Source organism: Genypterus blacodes, unplaced genomic scaffold (assembly GCF_046128005.1).
Source record: "Genypterus blacodes isolate CSIRO-AG114 ecotype Tasmania unplaced genomic scaffold, CSIRO-AGI_Gbla_v1 ptg000009l_1, whole genome shotgun sequence".
NCBI lineage: Eukaryota > Metazoa > Chordata > Actinopteri > Ophidiiformes > Ophidiidae > Genypterus > Genypterus blacodes.
This window is the reverse complement of record NW_027466823.1, coordinates 292,849-305,646: the sequence shown is the minus strand read 5'-3', so window position 1 is coordinate 305,646 and position 12,798 is coordinate 292,849. Positions and strand designations below refer to the sequence as shown.

The window sequence follows — 12,798 nt, the reverse complement described above, 5'->3', positions numbered from 1 at the left end:
ACCTGATTCTGCACATTGGAATGAACGACTGAGTCAGAGGTCAGACCTGAGTAGGAGACATTACATTACGACGCTCCACTTTTCCAGATAATGATGTTTCCATGATTAGGACTGTAACAATAAGACTTCAAATACATCTACTACTGCAATAACTCTCATATTGCTTTAAAAATTATTATTTCTGGCATTTCAGAAATGAATTCATAATTACTAACAATGAATGAATTCACAATTTCACCACTAATGTTCCTTTTGTTGGATGTAACACTCAGACTAGCTTAGCAGCAAGTATCTAATGTGCTTCTCCTCGTCAGATCCTCCCCATCATCATGAAGAAGGAGACCCAGTGAGGCTGTGAGCTGATGTGTGTGCAGTGAAGTTCATAAACTGCACACTGTGGCACAAATGATCACAGAGAAATGAATAGATTATCGTTTAAAATAAAGATTTCTCGTGGATTGCCTCTTTTAACAGGAGACAAACATGTTTCACTTAATATGAAGTCAACGCATCACTGAGCAGCGTCGTAAAAATGCTTAACAACTGCAGTTAGGAGTGAAAACGGATTTTCCAGAACAATGCATCCTAACAGGCAAAATACCACACTGTTATACATAAACAGTTGCTTGTGTGCGTGTTCCCACATTTCAGAGCTTTGACACAACTTGTAACAGAAGGTGATGGTTCCCATTCAGTCGTGTGTGTGTGTGTGTGTGTGTGTGTGTACTGTATGTGTGATGTGATGTTGCAGTGACTTTGTAGAATTCCCTGCCCACATCACACACACACACACACACACACACCCCGTTTTACTTGTTTATGTGCAGCAGATTATGCCGCGGAAATATTTTGTATTCAGTTTCATTTTGCACCATTATAGCCGACAGAAGCAGTCAAGTTGTCATTTCAGGACGCTAGGCTATTTTAAACTCTTGGTTTAGCTTCCCTGGCTGAGTATTAAATGTATCCAATGCTTGATGGCCACTTCTGGGTCTCGTACTTACCAGTGGCAGAGGGGCCTAACCCTGCAGTTTATCTTGGGCAGTATTTAAAGCAGCGATCAAAGCTGTACAAACCAATTGTCATCATGCTTCTCCGGAGGGAATTTTGAAGTACATTAATGCTCCTTCTTTGGGAAATAATTGTGCCTCTCTGTGACTTCATTAGGTCTCCTGGCTGTTTCAAAAGATGTTCTCTCTGGAGGTTGAAAGCCACATCGCTGGCAGACAGCATCCCATGGGGCGGAATGAATAAAAAAAGAGAGATTATAATGAGATTGAGTTAGCCATGACCAGAATTGGGCTTTTCATTATTCCACTGGCTGGAGAGAGAGAGAGAGAGAGAGAGAGAGAGAGAGGGAGAGAGGGAGAGAGAGAGGGATAAGGCTGACATAAAGAAATGTGTTGTTGCAGGACCCTCACTCACCATCTGCCACGGGGGTCCACTGCTACACAACCAATGCATGCTTGTCATTAGCCATGGGTATCAATGGGCCTGCTCTCTGGAGATTACTCCATTAAATCTGCAAACGTCAACCCCCCTGTACACACACAGCAGAAAGAAAACCTACATTTCATTCAGAACCAACACTTGCTCTTGATGGAGCAAATTAAAATGGGAGAGAAATGAGCTCACCCTGAAAGACTTCATGTTGTGTGACATCATCTTGGCTCTGAGTTAAATCAATGTAGCAAAGTTTGCAGCTTGAGAAAGTGCAGATTATCTGATAAGAGGCCGTGTGTTTGTCAGGTGTGTTGTTTCTGTTCCACTCCCGGTCTGTGGCGGTGGAGATCCAGGGATCGGGGCCATTGATCATGACCCGTCCTTTGGCCAGTGATTGTGAAGTGCGGCAGACTGTCTGTGTGAAAAAGAGGAGAGAAAAAAGAGGAAAAATCAATAGGTTTCCATTATGTGGTGGGGCAGTGTCACTGGCCTGTCAATGATCCTGTTACAGCGGTGGAACAGGGGTGACACGGGCCCACACTCCACCGCCGCTGACAAGAGGAAAACATGCTGACAGGCTCCAGGAACAAGTTGGAACACAGATTTGCACTTCAAGCAGCCGTCCGAGGAGGCAGCGTGCAAGGCCACCACACGGCAAGGGGCCGGCTCAGTGGGGTGGGGGGGGGGGGGCGTGAAGGAGGGGGGGAGGAGGGGGGGAGGATTCCCAACCAGCCTCCCTCTACTGTCTTGCTGTCTAGCTCTCTACCAAAAATGCTTTTATCCTTCCATAAATTATTCACCACTGGATACACCAAAGGAAAGTCAGGTGCACTGATTGTGGCTGAAGGGAGATTCATGAGCGCGTTGGCCCGGCCTGACTCCGGCGCCACTGCCCGGCCCGCTGCTGTCAACCCCTGCACCCCCGTAACAGAACATACTGTTTGTGACGCATATCAATGAGATGATTACCGAGGAGAGAATCCACCGCATGCAGGCAGAACGTGCAGCCGTGTTCCAGGCCAAACGCTCAATGGAACATTCTCTGTAATTCTCTAATCATTGGTTGCTTTAAATGTTTAGAACCGATCTCCTTGAGAAGAAACAAGAGTGTTCGCTCGTCTCAGCCGCTCCAGATGGCCAAACTGAAATTAAGGAAGACATCAACTGTCTCCTGAAAGAACACAAATCAATATGTTTTGACAAGGATAAAATGTGCTTTAGATCAACCTTTGCCCCCCCCCCCTCACCACCAACAGCATTGTAGCGCTCATCAGAAATCATAATGTTGATTTTAGAGTTAATCATGTGTTTTTAAATTGTAAATAAACTATTTTACCAAATAAAAGTCGTCATAGAAACATTAACACATAGACTTAAATAAATACATTCAGTCCTGTGGTGTGTGTTCATGTCTGTGGTGTGTATTCATGTCTGTGGTGTGTATTCATGTCTACCAGCCTTTTATCAGGCTGCTTCACTGCTTCAAATACAATTAAATCAATGACGTAATTCTATGTTTTCTTTTGAAATGACACACACTACTTGTGGTTTGTGTACATTTTCCTGTGTGTGTAATTGTAATGACTGGGGAATTCAGGTTAATATGTTGACAGGGTTTAACAACAGCGGGTCATGTTGCACAACACGCATGGCTGCTTCCGCTCAGTGCAGCAGCTGACAGGTCCTAATCACGCTGCCCTACAGGCACCGGGGCAAAGAGGGTTTTAATTACGGAATTATCCGTGCGATGCTTCAAATTGAGATGTAATTAAAGTCAAAGTTGCAATAATTGTTCCAGCTAATTGGGCAGACAAGTGCGCCATGGTGCGTTTACGTGCGCGGTGTAATAACCTTTGGGTCGGGTCAGGTTCTGATGGGAAAAAGAGAGGAAGAGTGGAGGAAAATTAAAGTATAGGGTTGATGGTGCGTTCACGGTCTGGAATTACGCTTTTATCTCGTAACAAGTGAGTACGTAAACGAAAGGAAATGGACATTCTGACAGCTGTTGGATGAGTTTGATTTCCTAAAGGGCCACAAGAAAATACAAACAAAACATAATTATTGCAGATTTATACATTTTAACGAATTAAAGCGCCTCCATCAGTTCAACAGGGCATCGCTCTCATACATAAATAGCCTCTAAACATGGAGTTTATTAGCATTAATGTGTCATTTACAGTAAAGGAAATGAATAAGGCAGCCCATAATATGCCTTCTCCTCAGATCCTTGTTAGCGACGCCGCCACCTTTGGCAACATCATTATTTCCTATTAATTACCGGCCTGTAGAAATGCCTGTAGATATGGATGTAGGTGTGACGGGGAGCTGGTCAGGGAGCAGCTGCCCCGCATCCCGCCGGGCTCAGGCTGACCTCCTTTCCCCCATCAACTGCAGGCTTGACAAGCCGCGCAGCCGCTGAGCTCTGGACAAGAGGAGAGAAATGTAGAATATGAGCCACGAATGGAGAGTAAGAGAGAAGAGGAAGAGCAAAGCGTCTCAGCGCGTCTGTTTCTGCACGGATGTGTCCTCGTAAACACAAAGGCTCAACCAAATAGATCTTTACACAGAGCAGGCTCGGTTAGTAGATTATATGTTGACGCTCTTTTACTCTACGTCACCTCGCGTCCTTTCTAAATTGCAGTTATTGCAGCTGTGGTTCGTATCTTAATAAATAAAGCGGCTCCGTCACATTAAAAGCTGTTTACTTTATTCCAAGCGACTTCTTCCTCCACTGACGGCTGTGCTCATATTACTGTGCGATTCCACCGCTAAACAGCAGGGGGCGCTGGTTATTTCGTTGTGAAACACAAGCAGGGATCAAATCAACTGGGTTACACACACACAGACACACACACACACGGCGCGTAGCTTCAATCCAAAGCGAGAGAATACAATTCAGGAAATTAAACACTATTACACATTTAAAATTAAGAAAAAATAAAAAAAATATAACCTGTGACGCCATAATTTAAAAATCACAAAAATATGATTATTATTTTATTTTAAATCGTCTTGTGTGCTGATGGTCCGTCAGGCCGCGGCCCTGTGTGTGTGTGTGTGTGTGTGTGTGTGTGTGTGTGTGTGTGTGTGTGTGTGTGTCTTCCGCGGTGACCACATTCCGTCATCCTGCGTGCGCTCAGGACGCACCGGAGCCACAGCTTGTCTCACCATCACACCGCTAATCAAACAGATGTTGCCGCTTCTCCTTTGTGGCATTTGCGAGAGAGATTTAATTACACCCAGGCTGCACAGAGGCGCTGCAAAACACGAGGCGACAAATGAATATATAGAGCAAATGACAAAACATAGAGAGGAGTAAGTGACAGATGAAAAGACGGAGGCTCTGCAGCTAACAGGCAAACAAAGTCACACACACCTCTGAGAGGAGCCGAGTTTGTTTTATTGCACTTCTGCCAGTTTGTTTCTCCTGTCGATTTGCTGAAGAAGAAGAAGGAGGCAGGAGAAGAAGAAGAAGAAGAAGAAGAAGAGGGATAAGCGAACATGCCCTGTTTAAGAAACAAACATGCAGATTAGATGAGGATTCTGACAACAAGAGCACGAGCTTCACGTCCCACAGCTCGTATCTGCGCGATGATAAAGGGGAGTGAAATCACCCGGTGACAACGCTCACCGTCATCCTGCAGGACGTAAATGCAAATAATGAGCCGGCGTCTGCAAATAAATAAACACACAGCAGAAGATAAGTCAGGCTGATAACAACCCTGGATCCCCGGGACCGAGAGGTGCTCGGCCCGGAAAAGATTTATTTGCGTTTTAATGGAAATAAATTCGGTAGAGAAATGAGAGCGCTGTCTGTTTTAAGACTGCGTGGCTTCTTTCATATGTGGCTTCAAAAATGAAATATCTCGCTCTCTCTCTCTCTCTTATAAAACAGACCTACACCATCTTCTTACGGCTGCAGGGGGGAGAGTGGGCGCGCGTACACACACACACACACACACACACACACACGCACACACACACACACACACACACTGACCTCGGTGTATCCCGGAGCAGACAGAGGCTGCAGACTCAAACCTCTATATTTATCAGCCTGTACAGTTACAAAATTAATATTAAGATGAGCTGATATGAAGCAAAAACCTGTTAGATGATGTCAAATGGCACTTCCACAATTATAAACATTACAATTGAACTTCACAAAGCCTAATTTTGACCTCAAGAGCAGATAAAAACAACCATATGGAAATGTCAATATAAGTGATTTGACTTGTATTTTATTATATATTTCATTATATTATATTATATTATATTATATTATATTAAATTATGTTATACTATATTATTTTATATTATATTCACATCTGTCAGATTTGAATGTGACAGATTCAAGGGCCAAATATTTAAGTAACAAAATGAATAAATTCATAAATGATCCTTTATGACAGAACACATTCACAGTAACAAAACAATTTAATCTTATCCTTCATTCAATGTAAACTGTTTGATTAAAATATTTTAAAACATTTTCAACAATATAATTAGATAATAATTTTTAAAAAATGTTTGAAAATCAAGTGTTCACTGTGAAATCTACATTAGTGACAACAGAACCAATAATAAAAAAAAATTGCCAAAAATAAAAATTACCCGGTTTTTAATGATTATGGATTATAATTCAAAGAGCTGAATGTGATCAGTGTGACATTTTGCTGTGTACATTAAACTCAAACCTCTCCTCTCTCTCTCTCTCACTCACACGCACACACACACACACACACACACACACACACACACACACACACACACACACACACATACTGTATAAATATAACATATCCTCTCTCACTATCAGCTCCCCCACATAACCCAGTAATGCAAATAAGCTTTTTTATAGTAACAATGCTCCACAGAACTCATATCTCATGTGTGGATTGGGTGTCAGCAGGGTTTGTTCACTGTGTGAACTAATCAAAGGGCAAATAGATCTACACGGCCCTCTGATGAGCGAGTGTGAGAGAAAAGCACAACGTGTTTCTATCATAACTCTGGATAATTGTTGATTCATTATAATAAGAGTGAATGTATGGATCTCTACATTAAGAGCAGAGAATGAGCCTCCCTACATGTCAGTAACACACAGATGGAACCAACCCAGGACCCAGCTTTGTGTCCTGGTGTAGAACATTGTGAGGTAATGGGCTTGAGTTTAAACGCTGTTAGCTTTAGCACAGTGTGAATGGTCAAAGTCTCCCTAAAGGCCTGAACGTCACTAAAGTCTCACAGGCGGCACGATCATTATTCCTGTCCACTATCCAAGGTTGATCTAATCACCGGATCAACAACAGGGATGTGTGGGAGCACAAATAATGGAGACAGAATGAACAAATGATTAGTATGCTGTGAAAAGTACAATCCCTTTCTTATTTAGCATTTAGATAACTCTCTATCCTGAGGAGCAAGCTTCAAAGTTGAACCCAGTTTAGTTGACAGGGATTAATTCTCTCTGCTGCATGCTTCATTGAATCTCTCATTACCAAACTTTGTCTGTATTGATGTTAGATTTGATTGAAGATTAGAGCATTTAGCAAATCTTGCTTTTCCGCATGTATCAGGCTTTTTCAAACACAGCTCGGCGCTGGCTGGTCAATACCCTCACTTTTATCCAGCGTCTGCTTCATTTAAACTTAATCAACTCCATCAATGAACTGGAACAGTCAAACGTCCCCTGGAACAATAGCTTTTGCTGGATAATGCTTTGGTCTTATTCCCAACCCAGTGGCGATAAACCTAAAATTACACTATGATGAACTATTTCAATCAATATGATAATGGAAATTGGCTTGGGTGACTCTTTGCAGGGCTTAAGGAGGCAGGCTAAAGCCTGTGTGACATTAATACATCTCCATGCTCCCTCCCTCCCCCCCTCCCTCCCTGCTGCTGCTGCTGCTGCTGCAACCCCCTACCTCACTTTATGGTCCCATCTTTTCTGTGACATTGACTAGACCATATTGCAAAGCGCCTGGTAGTCTAATGATCTATCTGCACCAGGGAATGCTTGTGCAGAAATGGATGCACAAACCTGACGGCCTCATGCATTGTTTTTCCAACTAAATTATAGGCTCCATACTTTGTTTCCTGTAGTGGCTCAGCGGGGTGTAGATCAATCATTGATGGCACCATTGTAAAGCAGGTACAACGTGACTTTTGCTGCTCATTTGGACGTTTTGTCCTTGCGTGGGAGCCTCTGCCTGTTATAGGCTCCAGTTCATCATATTTATACTGCTACCAAAAGACCAATTTCAGAAGCCTCAGCAAGGAAAACACATGGTCCCATCTGTTGCATACTAATAAATATGCCACCTCCAGGGACGATGCAGGAGTGATCATGATGATCAACTGCCAAGTGATAGGACTTATCATAAACCTGTTTATTTGAGGATTTTTCCTGGGCCAATAATTGTCAACTTTATTTCAGTATCTGTTATTCTCTCTGAAATGATTGATGAAACACACACACACACACACACACACACACACTCCCCCTCTGCCTCTCACGGCATCGCTCACATTTCACAGTCATTCCTGAAGCCGGTCTTGGCACGTGGCACCAGAACGCTGCCTCATAATTTAGCCCATATTCATCTTAAAGTGATCACAGCCGTCCTCTCTGCTCCTGTTTCTCTAACCGCACGTCCTAATTGGCAGTTTTATTTAAGAGGCGTACAAAGAGAAGGACTATCCGCCATCACGTCGGTGTGTTGGAGTCAAAGACGGAGGTTAATGAGTCCTTTAAGTAATCAAGCTACCACACATCCAGACTTAACTGGGCTGGATTTCTTTATGAGCACAGAATCAAACGTTCAGGTCAAGAGAAACCTCAGCGGCGGTTTGTAGCCTCAAACAAAATATCAAACTATGATGTTGATACTTCCCAGAATGTGTCCGGGTGTCTTGACTTGATGAGTTCAAACTTACATTAGGGGGTTAATGGATGAAAGTGTGTGAATACTTTGGCATTAAAGCGTCTGTGTGTTAGATTCTGCAGTCAGCCCCGCCTCAGAACACCAGATATGATTGACAGTTGAGGTAGACCCCGCCTAGTGGCACATAGTGGTATGGTCATCTTGTTTTTAATGATACATCTAATGAATATTGAACAGATTGTCTAATTACAGTTAGTTGAGTTAGACAGGGATGAAGCTGACTGACCTCTGACCTCTCTCATCTCTCTGACTGAAGTTTCACTCCGTGTCACTTCCTCCCAGCTAACATGAAACACCAGATGTGTCCTTTGACACTTTGGAATATGTTCTTTGCCTTTGTTTCCATGTTTTAGCGGCGGAGCGGGAGAATGATTTGAGAGGACAGACGTTCACAACACATTCAGCAGCTTGAACATCAAAGCCGTTCGCTGCAGTATTAGTAACAGTGTGTGTGTGCGCGCGTGTCTGCGTTTGTGCCGCGACTCGGCTCCTCCATAAGTGCTGAAGTGAGTTTTTGGGCGCGCGTTGGTGTGTCTGCCATAGGAAAGCATCAGAGGAGAGGCAGAGTCGGAAGATTCACAGGGCTTTTCCCTTCTTTGTCTGTCTTCTCTGCTGCTCTTTGAGGCGAACAGGCCTGAGTGATCGTCCCACTACCTTTTATCTCACCCACTGAGTGTAAATAGCTGTCATGTTTGATTGACGCTCTGACGGGCACACGTGATGCTCTGGAAGAGAAAGAGGAGATTCAGTGAGAACGCGTCCGTGGTTCTGCTGTCCTCCAATAACACAGGGAACCAGACGACTGCATTCACACACACACACACACACCTCTCACCTACACACACACACACACACACCTCTCACCTACACACACCACCTCCCTCAGAATTCACACTGATACATTTACATAAGTGCCTGTTTGTAAACGAAGTAAAACTTTACTAACAGTGTAGTTTGAACTTTAAGGTCAATCTGTGTTTCCTGCCCCTACAGCAAATAAATAGAAAACCCTGCTTACCAGCGTGGCCCTGTTCACCTTCTGTTTGGCTCTGCAGCCTGTGAGGCCTCAGGTGAAGAATCCATTACATGAATATCTTAACTTATCTTAACTCCAATACTCCATTAGATGAAGCCGATTAGACTGGATTTACTTTAGAATGACACACACACACACACACACACACACACACACACACTCAGGCTGCCAGTCAAGCTACAAGCAATGAGGGATCTAAAGTAGTTAAGCCGGAGCCAAGATGCTCTCTGAAGAAAGTAGTAAGCTACACCACAGAGGGAAAAGTAGCTAACTACACTGAAGCTACTTCAAGGGGCAATATGAGATTGTTTTGCTGTTTTACTCTCAAAGCCGTTTCCTGTTTTGTAAGGTTACAGCAAAGTGAAGCATTTTGTTACAAAGCATCGGTCAAATCGCTTGAAAACAATGTTGCTTTGTGATGAACATGTGAGTTGAGCTGTGTTTCCCACAAGTGAGCGCAGCAGAGTGTGTGTGTGTGTGTGTGTGTGTGTGTGTGTGTGTGTGTGTAAGTGTTCACAGTGTTGTGAATAAAGTGGGCGACAGTTATAACAGTTATGACATCGTTTAGCAGCGACTCCCCCTCATAAGGAGAGATTCGGCCAAAATCTATAGAGTTTCTAGAGAAGTTCCATTGTTAGAAGTCTCTGCACTGCTGTCAAACAGAGGTAAACATTCCTCTGCTGCTTGTAATCCACATCAGAGCTGCTGTGTGTGAATGAAAGGCCTCACCCAGCTGTTAGATCCTGTACAGACACCATACAGCTCATATCTGAGTATGAACACTGAGTGCATTGCTTTAGATTCATTATGCATTGAGCTTTGTGCTCGCTGTGTTTACACACACACACACACACACACACACACACACACACACACACACACACACACACACACACACATCTCTCTTTTTGTCTTTGTTTGGTCACAGAATGGTAATTTTCTGGACTTTGGCTTTGATTGAATGCAAACAAAAGCATTTGACTCTCATGTGCAGTGGGCCGGGCGGAGCTGCAGAGAGGGAAACTCCTTAACTAAAGAGAATATATGCATCAAATGAAAAGCAGATGAAAAATATGCAATTATGTTCTTGATTGGGTTAAGTCTTTCTCTGCCAGGAAATCACTAGAACCTGTCCCAAATGGGCCGCGTCCAGGCCCGGGCGAGGCCCCAGAAAGCCTCACGTCAGAACACTGCCATCGCTCTCAACATCTCCTTTCCCTCAGATCTGTGTCCAGTGCCCCCCCCCCTCGCTCCTCTCTGCTCCCCTCAGCTCCTCTCTGTGTCCCACATAATGGAGCTCTGCCTCTGTCTGCCAAAGGGTCCGTGGCTGCCCGGGAGTAATGACCTGAGGGGGTACTTGTGACAACCAGGGTATAATAATGCCTCCAGCCACGGACAAAGCAGACCCCAGGGGTCAATTTTTAAATACTTTTATGTTTTACGCCCAGGGTAAGAGTCATTTGTTTTTATTGTAGCTCGTATACTACACACACTCTGCAAAAACAACACACTTATTCCAGAGAACAGCGCATATAAAGTGCAGTTAATGTGCTTTATGTCCAGAAAAGGTGGTTAAGTTTGGATAAAAGCAGCTCTGGTAGTGACCGATCGCTTTTGATGAGACATCTTTCACTTTTCAAGAGAATTTATCCAGCAAATGTCTGCAGGCCTTCCTCCTCCTCCTCCAGATCAAAATAGTGTTATTGAGGCACGCAGGGGAGAGTGGAATCACCTGTGAATGAAAGGCTTTCCCTAATAGGTTAATTGTAACAAAAGCACAGGGTCTTGCCCCATTGAACAGAAGAGGATTGTGGAACACAGGCCTGTGGAAATGATGTCAAGCAATGTGCTGCCTCTTCTTCCCTGCAGGGCCAGAGTTTGTCTGTCAGCAGTTAAATGCTTCCCCCCCCCCATCACCCGCAACAATCAATTTACCTCCTCGGGGTCTATGAACCCAAAGATTTGACCTGGCAGACTGGAGCTTTGTCTCACCCCTCATCTCTCTCACCTCAAAGAGCTCTTATTAGAGATGAGCAGAGGAAAAAGCTCTTCTTAAATTGACGAGACGTTTTTATAAATATCACACAAAAAAAAGAGTTAAATGTTGCCCACAAGTTGTCAGGTAGCGAACAAAACTGTGATTTCCATTAAACAGAAGCATTAAAGAGCTGAACTAAGTGCTTAATGATCTGTTAATGAAAGATTACAATCCCCCATTTCAGACTAAATTAACTGCTTTGCATTAATGAATATGATTAGGAGCTTAAGGGGAAATCTGAGAAACTCTTTTCACAGAATTACAGCATTAAGTGTTTATCTTAGCAAATCATAACAAAACCAACCATTGTCTCCATCAGTGTGAATACAATGGTTGGTTGAACATGTTGTATAGAGTCATTATTGTCTTCTGCACTTGTCTTCTCTGTATTTGTGTTTAAGGGGACGGAGGCACAGACCCATGTGTCGTACAGCAGATGTGCCTCATGTCCCAGAACATGAGGCACATAATCACATCCAAGGAGACAAAAGGCTTCAGACTCTGAGCACAGAGGTGACAGGACTCCTGGCCTGGATGTGACTCACACACTCGGCCACAGCAGCCAGGCAGCATCTCTGTCTCTGAGTGACACTTAGGGAAAGCTCTCTTCAGATGGAGTCAAAGATATTTCTAAGATGATCAACACGGCCTCTCTGCTCTGTAGTTAAGTTTAGTTTAAGGTGTTTTAGGTCACATCAGGTACAGAAGATGTTCACTCCTGATATCAGATGTTTAATAAGAAGGATGTTAAATGGCTCCTATGGAAACGATGCATTATTATTATTATGATCTGATCTTATTTATGCCTCATTAGTCTGTGTGAATCTGGCAGAGAGGCTAAAGAAATCACTTCCATTGTGGCAGAAGAGTGAAGCAGGAAGCAGAGAGATGATTGGTTGATCTCTGTGAGGAAGTCTGGCTTGTTTTCCACCAGTGAGGGAGGGAACAGTGTGTGGACTTTGATTTGCTGAGGGGGAGAGAGAGTGGAGGATGATGTATACACGTGGGGGAAGAGGTGCAGTAATAGAACTCAGCTGGAGTAGTTTACTTGAGGGAATGCTTCAGGAGCGGGGACGGAGCCAAAAGAGCGAGGAAACATACTTCACTTTATTGATTTTGTCGATCGTCTTAAATGAGGGGCACTCCAGGCCAAGGGCTCACCTCTGCATTCTCTCTGTGTGCCGCTGCTGCTGCTGCTGCTGCGGCTGCGGCTGCTGGTTGGACGGCGAGCAGTATAGTTACAACTACTGGGAGAGGAGTGTGTGTGTGTGTGTGTGTGTGTGTCTTTTTGTGGAGTTCTAACTGAAGTTTACTTATTATTTCAGAAAGAC

At 43.8% G+C, this 12,798-nt stretch overlaps 1 protein-coding gene across 1 annotated transcript in view; it reads left to right on the top strand.

Moving 5' to 3' along the window:
• Positions 1-11,972, top strand: part of znf644b (zinc finger protein 644b) — a 32,135-nt gene extending 20,163 nt beyond the window's left edge. The window contains 1 exon segment of the mRNA XM_076158393.1: positions 11,869-11,972. Within this exon segment, the coding sequence (XP_076014508.1) occupies positions 11,869-11,972 (104 nt within the window).
• Positions 11,973-12,798: the final 826 nt, after the last annotated feature.